This window comes from Ictalurus punctatus, chromosome 3, assembly GCF_001660625.3.
Source record: "Ictalurus punctatus breed USDA103 chromosome 3, Coco_2.0, whole genome shotgun sequence".
Classification (NCBI taxonomy): domain Eukaryota; kingdom Metazoa; phylum Chordata; class Actinopteri; order Siluriformes; family Ictaluridae; genus Ictalurus; species Ictalurus punctatus.
In genome coordinates, this window is record NC_030418.2 from 851,823 (window position 1) to 874,687 (window position 22,865).

General features: G+C 44.8%; 1 protein-coding gene across 5 annotated transcripts in view; it reads right to left on the reverse strand.

The window, feature by feature from the left end:
* The window catches only part of rock2a (rho-associated, coiled-coil containing protein kinase 2a), a 50,324-nt gene that overhangs the window by 5,116 nt on the left and 22,343 nt on the right, over positions 1–22,865 (reverse strand). Inside the window, exons 3-32 of one of the 5 annotated variants that reach the window (XM_053679319.1) lie at positions 22,095–22,195; positions 21,503–21,640; positions 21,098–21,358; positions 19,071–19,215; positions 18,806–18,944; positions 18,350–18,441; positions 18,072–18,231; positions 17,879–17,933; positions 17,100–17,111; positions 16,874–17,002; positions 16,595–16,730; positions 16,403–16,494; positions 15,899–16,145; positions 15,692–15,798; positions 15,392–15,551; positions 15,069–15,229; positions 14,535–14,719; positions 14,330–14,399; positions 13,589–13,692; positions 13,283–13,469; positions 13,107–13,200; positions 12,863–12,957; positions 12,228–12,419; positions 11,438–11,606; positions 11,057–11,127; positions 10,858–10,946; positions 10,647–10,725; positions 10,240–10,501; positions 9,823–10,036; positions 1,398–6,582 (exon numbers count right to left, since the gene is read on the reverse strand). In XM_053679319.1, the coding sequence (XP_053535294.1) occupies positions 6,579–6,582; positions 9,823–10,036; positions 10,240–10,501; positions 10,647–10,725; positions 10,858–10,946; positions 11,057–11,127; positions 11,438–11,606; positions 12,228–12,419; positions 12,863–12,957; positions 13,107–13,200; positions 13,283–13,469; positions 13,589–13,692; positions 14,330–14,399; positions 14,535–14,719; positions 15,069–15,229; positions 15,392–15,551; positions 15,692–15,798; positions 15,899–16,145; positions 16,403–16,494; positions 16,595–16,730; positions 16,874–17,002; positions 17,100–17,111; positions 17,879–17,933; positions 18,072–18,231; positions 18,350–18,441; positions 18,806–18,944; positions 19,071–19,215; positions 21,098–21,358; positions 21,503–21,640; positions 22,095–22,195 (3,950 nt within the window). In that variant the 3' untranslated portion in view covers positions 1,398–6,578. Of the gene's footprint in view, positions 1–1,397; positions 6,583–7,417; positions 9,422–9,822; positions 10,037–10,239; positions 10,502–10,646; positions 10,726–10,857; positions 10,947–11,056; positions 11,128–11,437; positions 11,607–12,227; positions 12,420–12,862; positions 12,958–13,106; positions 13,201–13,282; positions 13,470–13,588; positions 13,693–14,329; positions 14,400–14,534; positions 14,720–15,068; positions 15,230–15,391; positions 15,552–15,691; positions 15,799–15,898; positions 16,146–16,402; positions 16,495–16,594; positions 16,731–16,873; positions 17,003–17,099; positions 17,112–17,878; positions 17,934–18,071; positions 18,232–18,349; positions 18,442–18,805; positions 18,945–19,070; positions 19,216–21,097; positions 21,359–21,502; positions 21,641–22,094; positions 22,196–22,865 lie in introns of those variants that run through there. The other 4 variants (XM_053679317.1, XM_053679316.1, XM_053679315.1 and 1 more) reach the window with 4 other exon arrangements.

A 22,865-nucleotide genomic window follows, 5' to 3' on the forward strand; every position in this document is an offset into this window, starting at 1 on the left:
ACTCCCCCACTGTTCCCTTCCTACACACACACAACCCCTTGACACTGCAATCTATCCCAGTTCCCTTCCTACCCAACCTGTACACTCTACCCACCCCCACTTGCAGCTCTTTCTCTACCTGAGACTCCACTCTTGCCTTCCTACACCCATCCCATCTTGCAACTCTTTCTCCAACTGAGCCTGCAACCCCCACTGTACCCTTCCTACAACCATCCCTCACATGAAACTCCACCTACCACCACCACCACACCCTTCCCACCAACTCCAACCATTTTCTGTTAGCTAAGAGCTCTTGTTGGGTTTTGATCCAAGCATCTTCTGAGCCACAGAAGCAACTACTCAACCAATTGAGCTACAGAGTCTCTTACAGAGCACTGCTTCCATCAAACCTTCATACTGCTTCACACTGCTTTTATTCTTAAAAGTGCTGCTCCTGCCAAGAAGACGGTTAGAACCTGCACAAACAACAACCATCATACAAACATGGCCATGAACTCTAACCACTACACCACAGATGCCTAGGAAACGGTACTGTTTGTTGGACTCAACAGAACCAATGCTGTCTGGAACCCCCAATACTGACACAATCCACTACACCAAAGAGGAACAAACGTAGCACCAGGGTGAGAGTGTGTGTTTTTAACTTCAGGAAACACTTCACAATGCAACATCACAGTTTATTCTAAAACCTGCCAAAAAGAGGGTTAGAACCTTCACAGACTACAGCACAAACACTGTTCCACTAACCGGACTTTCTCTCTCTGGATTTAGAGTCCCACCAGAGTCCAACCCTTACTGCCCAGAGGAAGCCACGAAAAGAAGTTTCAACACAGTGTGAGACCTTTAGCCCACTGAGCCACCAGAGCAGACAACACTCACTGCTGTCCTAGAGGATTTTATCTTTAGCTACAGACCTCCACCTGTACAGAGACCCAGCAAAGACTCTTATTATACTTTTTCCTCACCTGAGCCAGGACTGAAAACCAGGTCTTCCTGTAAACACGAATACAAATCTAACCCAACGAGCCACAAGAGCCGACACGCTTGTTCTTTCACTTCACACCTCCACTTCTCTCTGGTGAACATCACCATAACAAAACGTACAATAGACGCTCACGCACCTGAACCAGAGCTCAAACGCTGCTTCTCCTGCACCAGCAGCTACGCACTTTAACCACTGAGCCAACCACATACACAAACAAGCAGCTTTTTTGGGAGGTTTATCTTTCACTTTACACCTCCATGCGGCAAGAGAACGCGTAATTAAAGAACCACACACACGTTTATCACACCTGGAACTCAAACCCAGTGTCACGGAGACAGGTAAAGACTTGACTCAGGTAGCTCACCTGAGCACAGACTTCAAATTATACACACACACACACACACACTGCACGTGAGCCACAGAGAACCAGACAGGTTCAAGACCTTTATTGCACACTTTACATCATCATCACTTGCTAGACTTGTTTATTCAAAAAGAAAAATCCAGATTTTAAAAGTTGAGTCAGGGGTAAAAGCCTCGCCTCTGACCCCAGCGAGTTCAAGGCTCACACATCAGATTGTCTCGCTTTGTCGATACCGGGATTATCAAAAAATGTTAACAATAGCTAAATAACACATACAACGAACACCATTTTCAGCATTATTTTACAGAAATAGCAGAGTTTTCATTAAATGGTTTCAGCGGTCCCAAAATTATTGGCACCCCTACAATCGATAATCAATGAAGCCTGAAGCAGACTCTGCGTCCACTCCTCCACGTAGAACATTCCTTTATATCCTCGGGTCAGGGTCGTGTTCTCTCTGTCTCGGTGTGTGCGTACACGCCCTCGTCAACGCACACCCCGGGTTTTATGAGATACATTTGACAAAACGCTGATTTCTGTGTTGATGATCTTGTTGAAAGTTTCATCTGCTGCAAACTCTAATGTAATTTCTGTAATTTAATTGCGTTAAATAATAATAAATGTAAAAATAAATAAATAAATAAAAAATCGAACACTACACAATTAAGCCAAATTGAACATAAAAATGTATCAGTATACATTATGCTATACTGTATACGACATTTTACCACTGTGCTACTTTCACCACACTAAAATATAAATTACTCGAGGTGAAAAAATGACCATCCTTGCGTACTTTCCCCTGAACTGCGAATACCATTTAAACTTGTTTTAGCAGAAAACCTCAAACTTGCGTTTTCTCGATACGTAAGGAATAAAACACGCCGATACCCGTCACCGTCCCTGTAACGGCACCCCGACGCTTTCATTCCTTTTATATCACAGCCGTTTTCCAACAATTGCAATTTTGTTTATTAAAGAATGACACGTCATATATTCATACATCTGTAGTCACATTTCACGTTGTGGAACGTCCGTGGAACCAAAAAAGTTCCTGTCCCCTTTTACGTTACAGCATTCGTTCCTTCCTTCACCAGACTCACTCTCTCGGAGTTATAAAGCGCCGCCGCTGGAGACTCCTTCCACTTATGTTGGTCTGAAACGTGAGCACTTTCACATCATGATTTTAAAAACTCTTAAAATTTGCAGTAGTTTTATTATCATTGTCATTACATCCATTTACAAGTTCATCGCTGATCGCTTCTCGTCGTGAGTTTGGGAAAGCGGCGAGATTCCGACACTCTACACGCTTGATGGAGAGATTTTTTTTTAAAAGAAAGAAAAAAAAAAGAAAAACATTAACGAATGAATGCAATGTGAATAAATTTTGCGTCCGTTTCCGCGATCGCGAAAAAAACCCCCCCCAGAAATCCCCGAGGGGCTGTTTACTTTTTCACGTGAGTGATGTAGGTGTTGCATAACCTTTCATCCTTTAATAAATAATCACTGAGAAAAGTGCATTTCGTACGTCCTCATGTCCTCCTCGTCTTTTATTTCATTTCGTACGATGATCTGAAACCATTCTGTGTGACAAACACGGTTTCCTGTTCCTGTGAACAACGACAAGAGGCGGGGGTTGGGGGGGGGGTTTGATATATCGATAACGTAAGTGAGAATAAGAATGAACATTAAGCTGATTAAAAAAAAAAAATACGTCGTTCTTTTAACAAATAAAATTATAATAGTTGGCAAACTGCTACGGTGTAAGGGGAATAAAACACTTCAGTAAAATAACAAACAAACATCTCAACATATATGGAGAAATAATTTGAAAAGACGATTTTTTTTTTTTTTATATTAAAACTTTACTTCCATAACTACATTTCACAGCTATATAGATTACTTTTATTTATTGTTTACAAAAATAAGCAAATGTTATACAGGTTGTTCAAACCACAGAGGCTACATACAGGTTTCGTTCTATTTGTCAAACGATACAGCGTTTTATAAAACATGCAGACCTGGACGCGGCGCTTTAACATGAAAAGTGCTCAGGCCAGTATAAATAAAAAGCACGTGACTCTAGGATGGCGTGTCCGATAGACGGTGTAGGTTTATAGATAGTTGTGCCTTACCGTTAGGAGCTCTGTTTAAAAAATAAAATAAAAAAAAATAGTACAGTATGAGTAACACGTTCACGGCACTCGCGGCTTCGTTCACACGTGAACTCTATAGAAAAATACTCGGATCACTTCGAACCACAAAACAGTCGGAGGTGAACAGATGCGGATGTGCGATAGACGATTTCAGATCTGGAATGAAATTATGGGTTTAAATCTAATCCCAGATAAAGTAAGCACACTTTTAGAATAAAATTTTTTATTTTCCTCTCAGGATAAAAAAATAATAATAAAATAACGGTACTCCCCCCCCCCCCCCCCCCCCGGCCTTTATTCTTCACGCAGACGTGAAAACGGTCGACCGCGTCGGCTTTACATTCACGGGGGAGCGTGTTAAGTGCTCGAGGGAGTTTTACTCACCCTAACCTGTTCTCGGGGGCAGAAACGACTCGATTGGTTAAGCGTGACGAGCAACATAACGGACAGTAGGCGGAGTCCTGGGTCCTCGGAGATGTGCCGGATTTCTAGCTATAACGGGAACTCGTTCTTCGCGCCGAGATCATCGGTCCGACGTCATTCTGGATTCTTTGAAGCTGTTGACGGGAAACGAACCCGTGAGGAAGCGAGATACAAACCAAGATGAGAACGTGAATGTCTCGTGTGCTTACGGAATTCGCATGGTTATCGCGATCGCTTGAATTAAAACGACTGCGTTTGTGACGCTGCGTCTTGTGCATCTACGGATCGACATCTGTAACTAACTAACTCCTTTTATTGGTCTATTCTAATCGAGATCGAGCTACGCCTACTTCAAATAAATTAAACGTGGGCAGAAGTGTACTGGACCGCGAACTCAAAAGCAACAAAGTCAGTCGGCGCAGAGGAGTCGAATTCGCTCGCTTGAAACGATCGCGGATAGCGACTGCGCAAAAAACTCGTCTGTTTGTTATTATAGCTAACTGTTGTACAGCTGTTATTATTGTTCACGATAATCTAATGACGCGGCTAGTTTTCGGACTTTTTGAAACGGAACAAAAAACACGGCATGTGGGATTTTGAAGACTTTGGAGACACTGCTGTCGCTGGCGAACATTCTGCCCTGAGAACAGGTTTAAGTAGTCTAACCCTCCGTTAAGAGTGGGTGTGGTTAACACTGTAAGGCTTGGTCGTAGTGCAGAGAAAACACACTATTCCATTTTCAATAAACAAATATTTGTGTGTGTGCGTGTGTGTGTGGGGTGATTCTCAATCCGACAACGTAGTGTTAAAGTACCAAATACCACAGTCCTGGAGACAGTTACGGTGGCCATGCAGCACAGACCGGACTGGTCCATCTTGGAATCGGATGGAAAAAGCTCGTCAATAGAGCTTAGTATAAAATGTGCTTCCAGCTACACACTGGATGAAATTAGGCATGTGCCGAAGTGGTCATACGATACATCGTGATCTTGATCAATACTGTTCTCTTCAAAATATGGCTTTTGGATTTGCGCACACTCAAGATATTGACTCTGGAAATGACTCTGGCCAAATTTGAGAGCGGCGTTGCAGGCGCTCCTTCTTGGAGCGGTCAATCCCAATTCTATCCTCGAGACAAAAGCTCTGGATTCATGTTCAGATGATACCTGATGAACTACCCTCTTAGTGAGGGGGAAAAAGGCTTCGTAAAAGGTTCTTCAGAGGTTACTTGGTAATTCAGGTTTCTTAGCTTGGAAAGAAGGTCCTATTTGGGGACTTTTCTGATATTCTGTTAATCTTCTACACAGAACCTATAAGAGTTCTTCCCGAGGGATAAACTAAGAAACCTTAAGGGTTCTGCAAGGGTTCCTTCTCCGTCACAGTGTTGCCCCATCAGATGGTTACCTTTGAGAGTCCCCTAAAGCTCATTATTCTCGATAATTAAGGCTTCTTAGCTTGTGAAGAGGGTCCGATTTTGGGGTCATCTCTGATAGAAAATGGAGAACCCTTAAGGGTTCTTAGTTTGTCCCTCGGGAGTAACTCATAGGTTCGGTGGAGAAGATTTCAAAAGGATATTTCTCTAAGCGTGTACCTATGAGTGGCTGCCAGGGTTCCACCAGGGTTTACCAGTGTTGCCCCATCAGATGGTTACCTGTCGCAAGTCCCCTAGAGCTCCTTATTCTCGATAATTAAGGCTTCTTAGCTTGCTTAAAAGGTTCCACTTGGAACTCCTTGTGACGGGGAAACTGTTTTCTCATGAGGAATATCTGACAAACCCTTAAAAGTCCGAAAGTTTCTTAGAGTGTACCTGAGTGCCATCTGTCACAATGCTACCTCATGAGATGTTTGCCTTTGAAGGGCTCCTGAAGGTCTGTATTTTTTGTCGTTAAGGATTTTCAGCTCGCCGAAAAGGTTCTACTTGAAACCCCTTTTGAGAGGGACAACCAAATAACCCTTAAAGGTCCTACAATTCTGTTTTTTGTTTTGCTTAGCTATCTCAAGGCCTGTCACGGTTCCTTTTCAAGATGGGTACCTTTGAAAATCTAAGGTTCTCATTTCGCACACATCGCATGGGTCCTATAAATAAAGACTTCAAAGAAAGTTTAAAAACCATCGCTACCATACAATCAGTCCTTCTCTGACGCATTGTGATGATATCGTGAAAGCGTGATAAAATGTTCATCATCATGTAATATCGGCACACACCTATCTCCAGGACATTGGGGGGGGGGGGGGGGGGGGGGGGGGGATAGATTGCTTTGTTTTTTTGGTTTTTTTTTTCTTCCCAAGAACATCTTGACTAGCACAGATTCCTCCACAATCTTGTAGTGTGTCCGTTTGGTCCGGTTCAGTCCATCTGAGTGCTTTGCATTCTGGTTTGGTGAAGAAAAAAAAAGGTGAAGATCCAAGACTCCGAGGGACTCATCTTCCAACATTTCTCTGCAGGTTTTTTTTTTTTTTTTTTTTTTTTTTTTTAAAGGTCCTGGAAAACCTCACAGACGTCCCTACAGGGCGACGCTCGAAACCCGGCGACGTAACGTTTTCTCGCTAGTTTGGATCGATGAAACGTTACAAAAATGTTAAGTTCTTGGTGTGAAAGCAGGAGAGCCCAAACCTCAGCACGAAGTTACACCACATTCCCAAAGTGAGGTTAGCTAAAGAGAGGAAGGGGAGGAAAGAAAAACAAAAAGAGAGAAAGAGAGAGACAGAGAGTTAGTCATTATTGTGCCAATAATGATGATCTTCAACGTACTGACCTGGAAAGTAAAGAAGCACACGTGACACGGATGCGATAAAATGAGCCTTGTGCCACTCCTCGTCCTTATACGACGTCACAGAAACGTTCATTATTTTGCTTCAGCCCGATTGTAACACGCTACTTTTTAGCATTTCAATAGTAGGCGGTACTCCGGGTGCTTCCGACGGTGTGGGCAAACACGCTCGGAGTAGCGCAGAGCTGAAATAAACTCTTACAGCTCAAGGAGCTGCAGTATGATAGGAGCTGAACCAAAACTTCTCCTTACAGAAAGGCGGCAAATTAGCATCATGAGCAAATGAAGCAAGTCCGGGAAAATAAACACATCCGGGACGTAAACGCTTAGCACAGAAAGCTTTACAGCAAGGATCAGAATTTAAACAATATTGAAAATATTCAGCGGATTACCATTAAGCACGACAGCGTGCTACTTAACGTTAGCCTAGCATGTCACCACACAACGTTAGCCTAAAGTTACGTTGCTAATTTGCTGCATTTCTGTACCGAACGACGTAAAACACCGTTTCTATTGTGTCGGCGTTTTCACAAACTTTTAGTGTACGATATTTTGGACGAAATGTTGCCAAGTGTTCAGTTTTCCTACGGAAAAAAAAGAAGAAAAAAAATTCGCCAAGTCCCGAGTGAGTGACAGTTTAGCGTTAAATTTGAACAAATAGCAATAAAAGTTTCATATCGACAGGACACACCATGCATGCACTCATCACTCAAAACACTCCATTTCGCAAACTTTTATTGCATGAGATAACAAAACTACTAAAACTAATCATGGTGCTGTATCAATAGAACACTTTTCTTTTTTTTAAACAACATCGTGAATGTTATTTCTCTAGCTGTAATCATGGGTTTGTAATTAGATGAATAAAAAGTTTGGCAAAAAAAGAAGAAGAATTCAAGTAAAACAGAAAAAAAAAAAACACAACACAAACAAACAAACAAGAAAACACCAAAAACGTGCGATTCATTTTTTCAGATTGCTCTCAGAGTCCTCTCTTCCCCGAGTTGGAGATCCTGACCTGGGCGGGCTGAGGGGTGAAAAGGTTAGAAGGTCAAAAAGCGGGCGGAGACAAAGACAAGCCAAACACCCAATGGTAAACATTCTCTCTTTCGTTAGTCAGTACCAAAAACTGGACACGGGACGGACGGCGAAACGTGAATGGAGTGCGTCTCGTCCGACTGGACTTGAAAGAGAGGATGTTTGGGACGGACCGGGTTGTCCGTCTCCTGCTGAGCGTCAGCGGTCATTGAGACCCACTTCAAACCCATACTCGCAATCATGCACTCAGGAGTTACCATGATTCGAACCCTGCATGCTCCCTCAGACATTAAATTCATTCTCAACATCATCATCATCATCATGGACCTCATCCAAAGTCCAATGCCAGTCTTCAAGACCCACATCCAGAAGCCTAAAAGGAAGGAAGAGTGCCATGCTTTAGCCTACAGAGACGGATCACCACCCCTCACCAGAGTCTCAGATGGTTCAGGCCGACGTTTTCTGAAATGTGATCAACCGACACGGATACGTAATACTAAACAAGATGAAATTGGAAGACTCAATTTCCTGAAATATAGGAAGTACAGCAGGAAGACCCTGTAGAAATCCACCCCCCTTTTGAGAGATGTATAATGGTACAGGCTACTCAACATTTAGATCATAAATCTAGACCGTTTGATTTCTTCAGCAGGGGAAACGCCCGTCCCGACGGCCAACATTTAAAACCTTTATAAAGAGTGGGAAGAGCGTTGAGGTTCAGCTGAGAGAGGGCTTCCAGCTGGAACACTGGAGGACACGGGAATAAACCACCGCCAAGTACTCGTGACACGTTCGAGTACGTGAACTAGTGAACGATTTCCACAATAGCTGTCTGGATTTAGATAATATGCTAACGATCGTCCCGACGGTTCACTAACCCGAACGGCATCGAGATCTCAAGTCCTTTGTAGATTGCAGCCAAGAACTAAAGAGCTAAAACGCTACACCCGGCGACGCGACGAGTCCGATCACTAAACACACGTCATTTGAAGGCTGTATGGGAACGTCAAAATGAAATCTGGTTAAAAAAATATGACACTTTAAGCCTGGGATTAGTGTGACACAGCCTTCAAATAAGGTTCTGGCTAGCGAGTGTTGTTCAGCCCGTTTCGTTATGGATGCCGAGTTGAATAGAAAGGTTTGTTAGTTGGCAGAAGGCATGCCATGGACGACGAGTTCTCTGTTTCAGCAGCGCGAAAGTCTGAAAAATGAACTGGAGCCAAAACGACGTGGCGTTTTTATTAATTTTTTTAGCGGACGGACGGCTTTTTCGGCCGTGACGCCGTGCAGTTGTTAAAGATGCGTTTGTACGGAACCGCAAGAAATGAGCAAGACCACTTGAGCTCCAGTTCATTTTCGAATTGTTAGCGCTCGCTACGAAGAAATGTTAAGTCCCCGCCCAGCTAGTTATCACCCGGCGGCGAACTGGGGGTCGAATCTGCCACGGTTACACGGCGCGAGAACCTCCTCTTTCTTGTCCATGTGGTCTTTGTGGCACTTGATCTGGCACCGTTTGCACTCCAGCGCCAAGGGAGGCTTGATCACGTTCCACAGGGGCTTAGCGCAGGCTTCGCACGTCGTAGGGAAGTGGTAGAAAATGGGCAAAAACTCATGACCCTTGTAGTGGAGGAATTTCTCGCTGCCTGGAGGGGGCGCTGTGGGCTCCGAGCAGTTTTGCACAGTCCTGTGTGTGTCATACAGAGTTGCACTACGTGACCAGCACCACATTACCCAAAAAAACCCCCAAAAAACCCATAACAACCCATTTAGAGTCACGTTTAAAAGGGTTTACTACATTTAATACCCAGCAAGGTTATTAATTTGGCAAATAACAAATGAATACAGTGATTTCATGCTAATGAAAACTAGACGATGTTGGTTAGCTTCAAGCGAGGTAACGCTAATGGTGCTTTGACTAGCCATGCTAACATTTGTTTCAGAAATTTGTAAAGAAAAAAGTCAAGAGGAGGGTTTACGCGGCTGCATCTTTTCATAATCTCATCGCTGCACTGAGGTTATGTGAAATGTTACGCGAGATCCAGGTCAACGGGACGCGACGGCGTAAACTCGGGCGCGTTTGCTCACCTGGTTTTCCCGGCCTGTAGCTGGCGGCTGGTTCTCCTCATCGACTGGCTGGCCTGGACTTTAGTGGGGACGCGAGGGGACGAGCGGTGGCTCCACTCGGGGCCCGGAGGCTTTTTAGGGATCTTCTTAACCAGCCTGCTGACCCACTTCTGCTGTTCCTCCTGAGACTGCGCCAACAGCAGCAGGTTCTTCGCCGTGGACACGTCGTAGTTCACTGGAGGGACGAAACACGGTCGCGTTCGGGAAAACAAAATATACACTCTCGCTACATGTGTATTTTTATGGGCTCGGGCATATTTATGATTCGTCTTGTGTCAAACCGACGGTAAACAGCGCTTCTAAAAACATTCCCTTTGACAGTTTTGAACAAAGTATATTCGTGCTCTGAAGGTAGAACGCGTTCAGGAAGTTTCCCACCTCTACACGGCGCGATCACCTCCTCTTTCTTATCCATGTGGTCTTTGTGGCATTTGATGTGGCAGCGGCGGCACTCGAGGGCGGGAGGCGGCTTGAACATGTTCCACAGCGGTTTGGTGCAGGCCTCGCAGTTGGTGGGGAAGTGGTAGAGCGTCGGGATGAACTCGTGACCTTTGTGGCAGATGTAGCTGGACTTCTCTCCGATGGGAAGCGGCTCCACTTCCTGCTCTTTCTTACTCTCGCCCTCGTTCGCGTACAGGATCTGCGAAGAGGACAAGACGGCGAGGACGAGGAAAATTCGAGTCTTAATTCTACACAATCAATCAATAAATAAATAAATAAATCTCATGACGATCTTTTCTAACGTTAACTTAGCTCAAGTTCGGAAACAGGGTCTGTTATCACACCTGAAATATTCGAGGGATTTCTTTAGCGTCTGCGCGGTACACATCCGTCTGGGTGACCGAACGAACGTGGAAGAGTTTACTGATGAAAGAGAGAGGAAGAAAGAGCGTGAGAGGACGCACACGTTATGACTAACGCTGGTACTCGCGTAGCGGATTTCTCGTTACTACGCGCTGCGAGTGTGTGAGCTGTAGTGACGGAGGCGACGCTCACTCTATATCCAGCACCATGTAGGGATTGGAGAGCTCTTTATCCTGCTCGCTGTTGTAGAAGAGGATCTTCTTGCTGCTCACCACGACGTACTGCGGTAAACACAAAACACAGCATCGAGGTTGGTTCGATCCGAACCAGGTTCGGTACAGAACGATAACGGGTGGATGGGTGGGCGTAACGCGACTGAAACGCGGCTCACTTTTCTCTCCCAGCCGAAGCGCTTGGTGTTGTTCCTCACGGGGAGAGACAGCCAGCCCTCCAACCGCGTCTCTGTGCACACGGGGGAAGACATTCGCACCATAAAACTCGGCATCGCGGCAGTTCACGGCGGTGAAGTTAAACCAGAAATGAGTCAGAGATCAAAGGTGTGGTGAAGAGTACAGTAGATATACGATTTACTACTAGTACTAATTCTATTGTAATAAATAAATAAAAGAACTGTATTAGTATTAACACTACTACTAAAGAATGGCACGCACTATACACTATACACTATACACAATACCATCCTATTAGTATTAATATTACAAAGGAAATATGAAGTTAAAGGAGGAAAAAGAACACAAGAAGGACGTGAAACCTGGCAGCGATTCGTCGGTTTCGAACTCGGGGCCGCTGCTCATGCTGGCCGAGTCGAGCGAGTGCGCGTTGACGGAATTGAGGAGGCCTCGGAGCTGCTCGATATCGCTGTCTTTACTGTCCAGAGCCATCTGCAGCTCCACACGCATCACCGACTCCTCCGTTAGTTGCTGGGAGGAAAACAAAATTACAGACAGACATCGCGGAGATTATCTTACTGCTATCACGGAATAAAAGGCGCTAAACACAGTTGAGAAGAAAATGACGTTCGCCGGGAGGGTAGTCCCGCTACATAAATCCTGTCGAAAAGTAGCTAGAGAAGAGAAGAGCACAAAGCTAGCGAGCTAATTTTGAACTAGCCCACAGGTGGTTAAAGAATAAACTGAAAGAATTATGTTTAAATTAACAAAAAGAAACCCAGAAGTATTCTGTGTGCAGTCTGTGGTGACTAGCGGTGTTTATGGGTTAGCATGATTTGATGCTCAGTGGGAGGTGGTATTGTTGTTGATTAGCATCAGGCTATATTAACAGTCTGTAATGGCTAGCTTGAGAGCACGAACGGTTAGTCTGAGGTTATCATTAGCATACATTTTTAGCACCGTAGTACGATTAGTATTATATTAGCACATGAACTACAGAGCGAGACACTCGTGGTGTTAGCATGAGACTATATTAGCGATGCTTAATAATCAGTGTGGGGCAGTGTTTGAGCTCCAATGCTACGTGGTTGGCGTCAGGTTTGAGGTGATACTAGCACGGCGGCAGCCGTTAGCTTGACGACGTAGCCGTACCGCCTGCATTTCGTTGATTTCTCGTTGGTATTTGATGATGGTGCTGTTGAGTTTCTCCCGTTCGGATCGTAGCTCCAGCTGCAGTTTCCTGTTTTCTTTCTCCTTCCTCTTCACGTCCGTGTCGTTTCCGCGGCGACTTCCGTTGCCACGCACTTCTTTCCTGTTCAAGATTTCGGCTAGCTTGTTCACAGCCTGATTTTTTTTTTTAAAAAGAAGAAGGAAAAAAAAAAAAAAAAGATGCAGATCATAACAAACCTAACCACTTTACTACTCAAGTATGTGGTCACCATGGTTACAATGACCATGGTCTGGAACTGGCTAGCTAGTTAGTTTGCTAGGTAAAAAGTCGTTTAAATGTAACCTAACTGAGTTTGTAATCTAAGATGAGATATATGGAACATATATGCAATATGCAACTTGCTTGCTATCTAGCTAGTTAGCTATATTAGCTCACTCTCCGACAGGAAATGCTAGTCATTTCTAAAAAATATTTCTATATTTGAGCTGAAGCTTAAATTACTTAAGCAGGCTTGCATTAGTTAGCTAAATATCCAGCTACGTTAGTTCACTTGTCTGTATAAATGGTTAGCATTTTTATGAATCTGGCGTGTCCCTCAGCGCTTGCCGTACTTTACCTGTGTCTTGAGAGTCCTCTCTGACTGCAGCTGCTTCTCATAAGCGAGCTTCATCTGTGTGATGGACTGTTCGTCATCTTTCAGCTTCTGCATGTCTGAGAAATCGTAGAAGAATTAAGACAGATAAAGAAATGTGTGCGTGTGTGTGTGTGTGTGTGTGTGTGTGTATACATATACATATATACACATAAGTATGCAATAGACTATTAAAAACTGAACTCTGGGGGAAAAAAAATAACCTCACCATCCAGTGCCTCCTTCAGCTTGTTGTTCAGCTCTTCCTTCTCGTTAGCCAGGTTCGCGACGTCACTCGTTAGCATTCGGTTAGCTTCCTCCAACTAAACGCAGGGCAGGATTTTAGTGTTAGATAGAACGCTATAATCAAGGAAATCTTACACATCAGAATTTGGCCCGACTGACCAAGCTGATTGTGGTGTCCTTCTCGGAGAGTTCCTGTCTGTGCCTGGCCATCATCTCCTTAATCTCCAGCTCCTTCATGATCTTCTCCTTCTCCAGATCAGAGTACTGCTCCTCAGCGATGGAGCGAGCCAACTGCTCCGAGTCAGCCTTCGTCAGGGTGATCTCCAACTGAGCGGCCAGAGAGTCCCTGTACACACACACACACACACACACACACACACACACAGCAGTTAACAGCTCCTTCATGAGCTTCTTCAGCTTCTCCAGATTATGCTCAACACACACACACACACACACAGTGCTCACCTCTCCTCCTGTAGCTCCTGCAGATTCTGTTGCATGTCTTTATAAAGCTTATTCCTCTCCTCACACTCCTCCTTTAACTCCCGCACTTGAGTCTTGTACAGCGTCTACACACACACACACACACACACACACACACACACACACACACACACACACACACACACACACTCGTAATAAAATCACTAGTAGCATCCACTGACCCTTTTCGTTTTCCACTTTCCGTATTTGGTTACAGCTTCCTGTTCTGTAACTCATATGGCTGTCCACACACTACACCCAATCTGACGTGACTCATTTCTCACTTTCCTTATTTGGGCAAAGCTTCCTGTTCTCTATCCAATATGTCTCCAAACTCTACACCTCAGCTGACCCTTTCTGTTCCCCATTTCCCTTATTTATACTTGTAGCTTATTGGTCTTTTTTTTGTTTGTTTTAACCCCAATGGCTTTCCATACTCTTTCCATCCTCTACCAACCATCTGACCCTTTCCATTTCCCACTTTCCTTATCTGGCCACAGCTTCCTGTTCTCAACCTCCTAAGGCGCTTCTGGTTTCCCGCTTTCCTTATTTGGTAATAACTTCCTGTATTCTAACCCCAATGGCTCTCCACACTCTACAGGTCTTCTGTCCCTTTTCATTTCCATCTGTCTTTATTTGGTCATAACTTCCTGGGTTATATATTTTTTTTAACCCCTTACTCTTTTCATTGCTTTGCATGTGTATGTGGGTAAACAGTCTTACTGAGAAATACTGTTCCGCCTCCAGCTGATCCTGAAGCTCCTTCATCTGTCCGTCAGAATCCTGACGCTCCCTGACACACACACACACACACACACACACACACACACACACGCTCAATATAATCCTACATGAGGTGAACCCATCATTACTCTGACTATTAGCCACAATTAAAGAGTGCGGTGTGGTGCATTGTGGGATGCTGTACTTTCGGAGCTCCATGATCTGCTTCTCCAGGCTGCGTTTGATGTCCAGCAGGTGATTTATCTCCTGTTTGAGCTGCTTCTCCGATGTCCTCAGGGTGCTGAGCTGCTGGTTCTGTACCTTCAAGTCGTTCTGGGTCAGACTGCGCTTCTGGACCTCCTGCTCGATCTTCAGAGTCAGGTTCTTCACCTGAGACACACAAAAACGTCGTCAGTACTGATTTCAAAACACTGGCCAATAACCACGTGAATCAACATGTACATATTTTAAGAAACATTCTGTAGAAAATGTTGCCAGTTTCTTGAGAAGCACAGTCTAAAATGTTTTCTTCAAGGGTTAATGGGGCAAATAAAGTATTCCTAGCCTCATCAAAGGGTTCTAATTGGAACCAGGAAACCTGTCTCTTCTAGGGTTCTACACAGAACCTTTATGGGTTCCTCAAGAGTGATGACCAAAGAACTGACTCAGAAAGGCCTACATTTTGGACATTTTTGCCTACGTTTTAGGGTAAAAATTTTTCACACACACACACACACACCTCCTCAGTGAGTTGGTCCTTGTGTCTGCACAGCTCATCGAGTTTGTGCAGCGCCTGTTTGTAATCGCAGTCCAACATGGAGTTGTGTTTCTCCAGCTCCAGCAGCCGGTTCTCCACCTGCAGCTTTGAGGAACGCTCGGCCTGCAGCTTCTGCTCCAGATCTGCACACACACACACACACACACACACAGTGTTAATACAAACAAAATATTTATAGCACACTCGCTCATACCTTTATAGTGCCCACCGGCCCTCATGCATTGTGTACCACTCTGTCCAGCACACAGGCTGCACTATTTCTTCAGTTAGTGAACCCCTCGTACCCTTCACCGCCTCGGACTTCGCTCCCTCGATGGACTCGCTGATCTTGTTCTTGTCGGCGAGTCGGGTCTTCGTGGCTTTGTGCGCCGCCTCCTCTTGCTCCAGATTCTGCTGCAGGACCTTCAGCTTGTACGTCATGTCAATCTCCTTGTTGCTCTTCTCCTATTGGATACACAGAAAGCAGGGGGGCGGGGCTTAGGAACTAAGGTCGAGAATTGAGAGGAAGCACTTTGTGCTAGTTTATTAGAAACGGTTTGTTTTGTGTGTGTGTGTGTGTGTGTGTGTGTGTGTGTGTGTGTTACCTTCTCCAGATCAGTGAGTTTCTCCTGCAGCTGTCTCTTCTCCGTCTCGGCTTTGGACAGAGCCTGTCTCGCCTGCTTCACCTCGTCCTGCAGACCCGACAGACGCACTGCAGGGAAAATAAACAGTGTAAAATATATGTGTCACAAATACGAGACGCTTTTCATTCACCGTTTCTCTCTGAAACAGAGACCGCGCTCCTGTCTCACCCTGCAGGTCAGAGATGGTCTCGGAGCGCTGTGTGTGTTCTCGTTTCTCAGTGTCCAGCGCCGCCTGCAGGCTGATGAAGTCTTTCTCCATCGTCAGTTTGCTGCTCTCCAGCAGGCAGCATTTATCCTGCAGCTCTCTCACGTGCGTCTCCAGCTGCTGCAGCTGTTTGCTGCCCTCCACCTGCGACTTGCGCAGACGAGCCGCAGCGTCCGACTCCGCCCGCAACAACGTGTTCGCCTCGTCCAGCTGAGGAGACGAGACCGAGTAAAACGTTAACACCGTTTCTAATAACGTTCATCATTTCTTATCAAATGTGTTTATTTGTTCATTGATATATAAATAATAATGTTTTTTTTAATAATAATAAAACTTTTAGACACTTAATTAAATAGCTGAGGTTTTAACAGTTATTTGTTGAAATTTTATTATTTCATTTTCTTATTTTTGAATTAATTGACTTGTATTCTTTACGTGTGTGTGTGTGTGTGTGTGTGTGTGTGTACCTGTTTCTGCAGGTGGATGTTCTTCTCGTTGGAAATGTGCGAGTTTTGGTTCCTCTTCTTCATCTCCTCCAGCTGATCCCTCAGACTGTTCACTACAAACACAACACACACTGTATGAGTACTACTGGATCTCTGTGTGTGTGTGTGTGTGTGTGTGTGTGTGTGTGCGCACGCGTGAGAGTGTGAGCAGACCTTCGTTTTCGAGGCAGCGTTTGCGATCTGCCTCGCTCTCTGCCTTTCTGTGGCTCTCGACGCTTTTGTGCTGCAGCAGAGCTTTTTCTCTCTCCAGCTGTCTGAGGGACGACTCCAGAGCTTTCCTACTGCTCATCTACACACACACACACAGTCACAACACTTAATTATAAGATGCAAGTGAAAACAAGCGCATCGTCATAGAACTAGTTGTTCGAGGCGTGCTCTCACACACACACACACACACACACACACACACACACACACACACACACACACCTCTTCCTCAAGCTCTTTGGCGATCTTGTCGAGTCGCGCGCAGCTCGTCCTGTACTTGTGCTCGATCTCGTCTTTGGCCTGCATCTCGTTATTCAGCTGCTCCTCTAAAGAGTGAAGCTTCTTCTGGAGCTGAAAAAACACACACACACACACACACACACTCGATTAGCACAGTAAGGAACCCACACAATCATACAATAAAGTGGTTTAGTAATGATATACTCACCACAACACTGTCCTGCAGCACAAAGACAAAAAAAGAAAAGAAGTTAATAACTCAGTCACAACAACTAACTGAACATTCACATCACAGTTATCTTTCAGTATAGTGTGTGTGTGTGTGTGTGTGTGTGTGTGTGTTGTTATGGCAGCATAAAATTAAAATGTTTTAACACTTTTTAAGTTTTAATACGCAACACAGATCCGTTTTTTGGTTCAACCGCAGTCTGCACTGGATATGATTCTTCTGCAAATGATTCAGTGCTCCTGAACGAGTCGTTCGTTTCGTTCAGTCGCTGTTAAATCAGTAAATGGTTATGCTCGACAACGCTTATCGAACGTTTACTTGATTACATTTGATTTACGTTATATAAACATTATATATATATTAAAACAAAACTGAGATTCGCTTCTCTACAAGTCAGTGAATCATTTGAGTGAGTCAGTTCAAAGAACCGGGATGGTCTTCAACTTTGCGTGGGGGAAAAAAATTCATTTTCTAAGCGACGGCACCGATTATTGGCTGTTTTTACATTCGTCAAGCTGTTTGTTGTCCGTTTTATTCGTTTTGCACAAAAGCGAAGCCTGAACACGTCTGCGTTTGAGTGAAACGAAACGAACACGGATGATTCGCTGGACGAATCGAATGGACTTAAATGACTCGAGTCATTTAAGACTCATCCAGTCAGATCATAGATCATGCAAGTTTATGTTGTTGGTAAAGTGTGTGTGTGTGTGTGTGTGTGTGTGTGTGTGTGTGTGTGTGTGTGTGTGCGTGCGTGTTACCTCTCCTTTGACAGAAGCGGGACGTTCTGATGAACTGTTGAAAGCATTTAACAACCTGTAGATGAACACAAACATAGGAATTGACACTACACACTCACACACAAAATATTCCAAAGATGTCCAAAGAAATTATTTATGATTATTAGAGAAAGAGAGAGAGAGAGAGAGAGAGAAAACGTAAATACAGTCTTACTGGTCTTCCTTGAAATACGTGAAACCCACGAAGGGCAGCTGGTTCCCTACGAAGGCTTTAGGTGTAGGGAACGTCTCCACGTCGCCCTTATCATCCTCAATGTCATCGAAATTACTCGTATCGATATCGCTGCTCAGCTCGGGTACGACGGGGGCGGCGGCTGCACCACGGACGACAACACAAGCGCTCGGTTTGACATGGAAAGCCTGAATATTTGCGTAGCGCATGCAGTCAACGCATTAGGAACTCCAGCTCGGCTGCTGTAAAGAGCGACTCACTGTCTCGGATGGTGTCGAAGGTCCACTGGTCGTTTTTGAAGAACGGGTGTCTCTTAATCTCCTCCATGCCATTCCGTCCCAAACGCACCTCCCTGAGATAAAACACACACGCGTAAATGACACAAATGACTCTAACCTACTGGTTTTCCTTTAAACAGCACATCCTGGACGCTATTATTCCTCCTACACCACAGGAATCTCACAACAATAAAAGTACATCTTCTATTAATGAAACATCATACTTTTTATTTGTTAATACGGTGTTATAAGTAAGGAGCTCTTTGTTTCACATTCACGGAAGGAGTCTCCAGTGTCGGAGGTGGGTAAAGCTGTAACTTCACACGACAATAAACAAAAAACAACGAGTGTCGTTCTTTAATAAATGAAAAAAAACATTTTATTCGCTGTGCGGTAAGAGGAATACAGAGACAAGAACAATCCCATGATGCCGTTCACCTGTCCGTCAGGAACGCACAGATGATGTTTTTGGCCTCCTTCGAGATCTCGACGTCGTCGGGGAAGTTCAGCGAGTTCTTATGGTCCATGATTTTACTGTAGGTCCCTACCAGAGAGTCGGCGTAGAACGGGGTGTCGCCTGTTTCACACACACGATCACAGATTCATACGAAGGCAGAGTGAGGATGCGACAAGACGCCCTGCCCGATTTGTTCTCAACCCCCTAGACCCCCCCCACCCCCCCACCCCCACCTCCAAAACTTACCTACGAGCATCTCAAAAATAAACACTCCAACAGACCACCAGTCACACTCGCGCCCGTAGTACCCGTCTCCTCCCTGCGATTTTAGCACCTCGGGTGAGATGTAGTCGGGCGTGCCCACCGCCGTGTCACAGTGCACCATGCCTGTCTGAAAATCAAGTACAACACACTTTTTTTCCCCCAGCACGCTGTATACGGTACATACAACGGTTTGGTTTTTGACGCCTCTGTCAAAAACGCTAGCGAATCAAAACACGCGAAAACGCCACAGAAGGCGGCAGTAAGCGAGACTACGCTAGCCAGAAGCATAGACACTTCAGTCAAAAATGCTAGCAGAGATAATAATCGACGCGTATAATGTAGCAGGTGGAAGTGTGTTTGCTAGGAAGCATTTCTAAAGCAGTAACGTGAGCTAGCAGGGCAACAGAACGCATCAATTAGCAAGAGAAAGCTAGTCAGAGAGTGTTTTATGCTAGTCAACAGGATACTCCTGTCAGAAATGCCAGCAAAGCTAACAAATAAAAAGCTAGAAAAGCATGAAAGGCAGGAAGCGGCAAGATTGTGAGTCGTCAAGCACATTCGGTAAGCTTTACAGTAAATGCGTAAACAAAACTTTTAGGAAAATGTCTGAAATGCAGCAGAGGAAGCAATTTCAACACTGTACAGAGCCATGCTAGCGTGCTAACTGGCTAGCAGAATGAAGTTATGTTACGGGTGAAAGAATCTCATTTGAAGGAAGTCAAATGTTGTGTTTTAAAAAGGAAACTTGTGCTCCTAAGCGTTTAACTGTGATGTAGACTCCATCCCTCAACGGGATTATTTACAACGCTTTACTCCAGCTGGGAGAGGAATAAAAACGGCTCTTGAAAAGAAAACGGGGATTTGACTAAGAGAAAAATGTGGATAAGGGCGTTTTAGGTATCATGCTGGATTTCAGCCATAAACTAATTCATCGTCTGTCTCAAAGCCACACCGGGTTTCTTGCTGGGTGTAATTCTCTGTCTTTGCACCAGGTGGCGACAGCAGACAGGGGAAAAAAACTACACACACTGCAAGCAGGTCACTCAGAGGTGACTTAAACTCCCTGACCTTTCACCCTACGCTTTACTCATTCAGCACAGATTTTTTTAAATAAACATTTTTATTAAAAACGTGCAGGAAACTAGAAGTGCAGACTATTTTGCACGTGAGCTCAGACGAAGCGCGGTAACTCGAGGAAACGTGGCCCGTTGCAGCAAAACGAAGCTTAAATGAAACACAGCCGATACGAGGTTCAGATCAAATGAGCTTAAACGTAACCGGCCCGGATCAAGTTCAATAAAAACGTAGCCAGCGCGGACAGTGTTTGAGCGAAAAACAGCCTAAAAAAGCAAGGCAAAGACAATTTTTAAAAAACGGAACGTTCACTAAAAAGATCTCAGGAATTTGAAACACAGCCTTAGCCGGATTTATCACCCAAAAAAAGTGTAGGTGTATCTGAAATGGGTCTGTTCCAAATGTCTTCTCAGCCAAGTGAACCTTCATGCCAAAGTCAGCGATTACAAGATGTTCTACAGAGATGCTCAAACCGGCCGTGTTCCTTTGCCAGAACGCTAACCATAACCATCTTACTAATCTGGAACACGACCCCTGCTGCTGTGGATACACAGACGCAGGCCTTGTCCCTAATCTCGGGGACAACTCGAGAGCTAATAAGCAAGTTCCAGCTGTTCTTCAAGTGTACTCCCACCACTATTAACCATAACCACGTCACTAATAAGGCTTCTTCCCGTCAAATTGCCATTTTTATGATTCGTGCTTGTTTCCAGTCTCCCCTAGGGTAACTATTTTACATTCACAAGCGCTAACGTACAAGCTGCGCACTAAAAAAAAAAAAGCGCCTTGTTCCCTCCCCAGTGGCGTCTTGACGATCGTGAGATGATTTGGAACACAGCCCGTGTGCCGCTACACCGGCGAGACCAGCCGAGGTCAGCGTCGTCCTTCCAGCGCCCATCGTATCGCTCAGAATGATCTGGAACACAGCCCCTTACCGAGTCCATCTTCATGCAGGTGCCGAAGTCGGCGAGTTTGAGGTGGCCGTTGTGGTCCAGCAGCATGTTGTCGGGCTTGACGTCTCGGTGGATGAAGCCCATGGAATGGATTGCGTCCAGAGCCATGACTACCTCCGCCGTGTAGAACTTGGCCCACTTCTCGGGAACGTCGTACGTGCTAGTGAGGTTGACGAGGTCTCCGCCCGGCATGTACTCCATCACCATGTAGAGGAACCTGTCGTCCTGAAACGCACAGCACAGCTGGGGGGAGAGAGGGAGAGGGAGAGAGAGAGAGGGAGAGAGAGAGGGGACGTTCATTAGTAGTGTTTGTGTGTTGTTTCTTACCATACAAGTGTACATCTCAGAATGTGTGTGTGTGTGGGTGTGTGGGTGTGTGTGTCTGACCTGTACAACCCAGGGACTGTGTGCGAATGCCATGATGTCTCTCTCCTCCCAGAAAAACGCAGAGTCCGAGCGCTTGATCATCTCAAATTTACTCAGCAACTTCATGGCGTAAACCTTCTGAGATGCCTTGTGTCTCACCTGTACACACACACACACACACACACACACACACACACACACACTTTCTCATTCAGACAAAGTAACAGAAGCACCTAAACAATAAATACAGAATATGTAAATTAGGAACACATATGACCCCTCCTTCCTTCATTTGCATACCGGGACGTGACTGGCTCTTATATTAAAGATGCAATAATACTCGTCACATGTCTAAACATATCTAAAGCCAAGCAGGCTCCAATATGCAAATTAGACATGCCTATGGCCCCTCCCCTGGTAATCCAGTGTTGCATGGTCTTCATTTGCATACTGGAACCTGACTGGTTGGTTTACTAATGATGCAATAACACTTGTCATACAACACCAAGAATTTTTTTTTAGCTCCGACAATTTTCTTAAACTAATGCAACAACAATGTTCACACTTTAATTCCCCTGAAAGTATCTAACCATAGGACAAAATATATACTTACCAGCTGCACCTCTCCGAACGCTCCCCTGCCGATCACCTTCACCTTGTCGAAGTCCTCCGGCTTCATCTGCAGATCTCTGATCTCACCCATTACTGCCTCATCTGCACACGCACGCGCGCACACACGCACGCACACACACACACACACACACACACACACACACACACACTAGCGGTTGATGCTAAGTGTAATTACAGCGTAATTTCAATCTGTTCTTAATATTTTCCCAACATCTCTGAGGTAAATCTTGATGTTTCCACTTTACTGTCCGTATTAAAGACATCAAACACGCTAGCTAAGCACTAGCTCGCTAAACCTGGCCTCCGTTACAATAAACGAGCTGTACGAAGTCTTGCCATGTTCCCAGTTGCCTAGCGACGGTGTTCTTCCTGTCAATTTAACCACTTGAATAGTGAGAGTTATTTGTGAGTTTATTACTTAAAAATTATTCCAAATTGATTTACTTGCTCAATGGACAACTGATTTGTGTAAAAAAATATATATACACACACACACACACACACACACACACATACATATACATATATATATATATATAAAAATATATATCAGACCAACACGAGCACAAATAAGCCTCTGCATGCTTCTGCACTAAATAAATAATGAATTTAATAAATAAATACACACCCGGTTGTCGGAGCGTTGAGTCATTCTCCCACTGCGCTGCATAACACTAGTCGCCATGGCAACGGGGGAAAGTGGGATGCAGGACGGATGGAGAATTTATCAAAACTAAACCGAGACACAGAT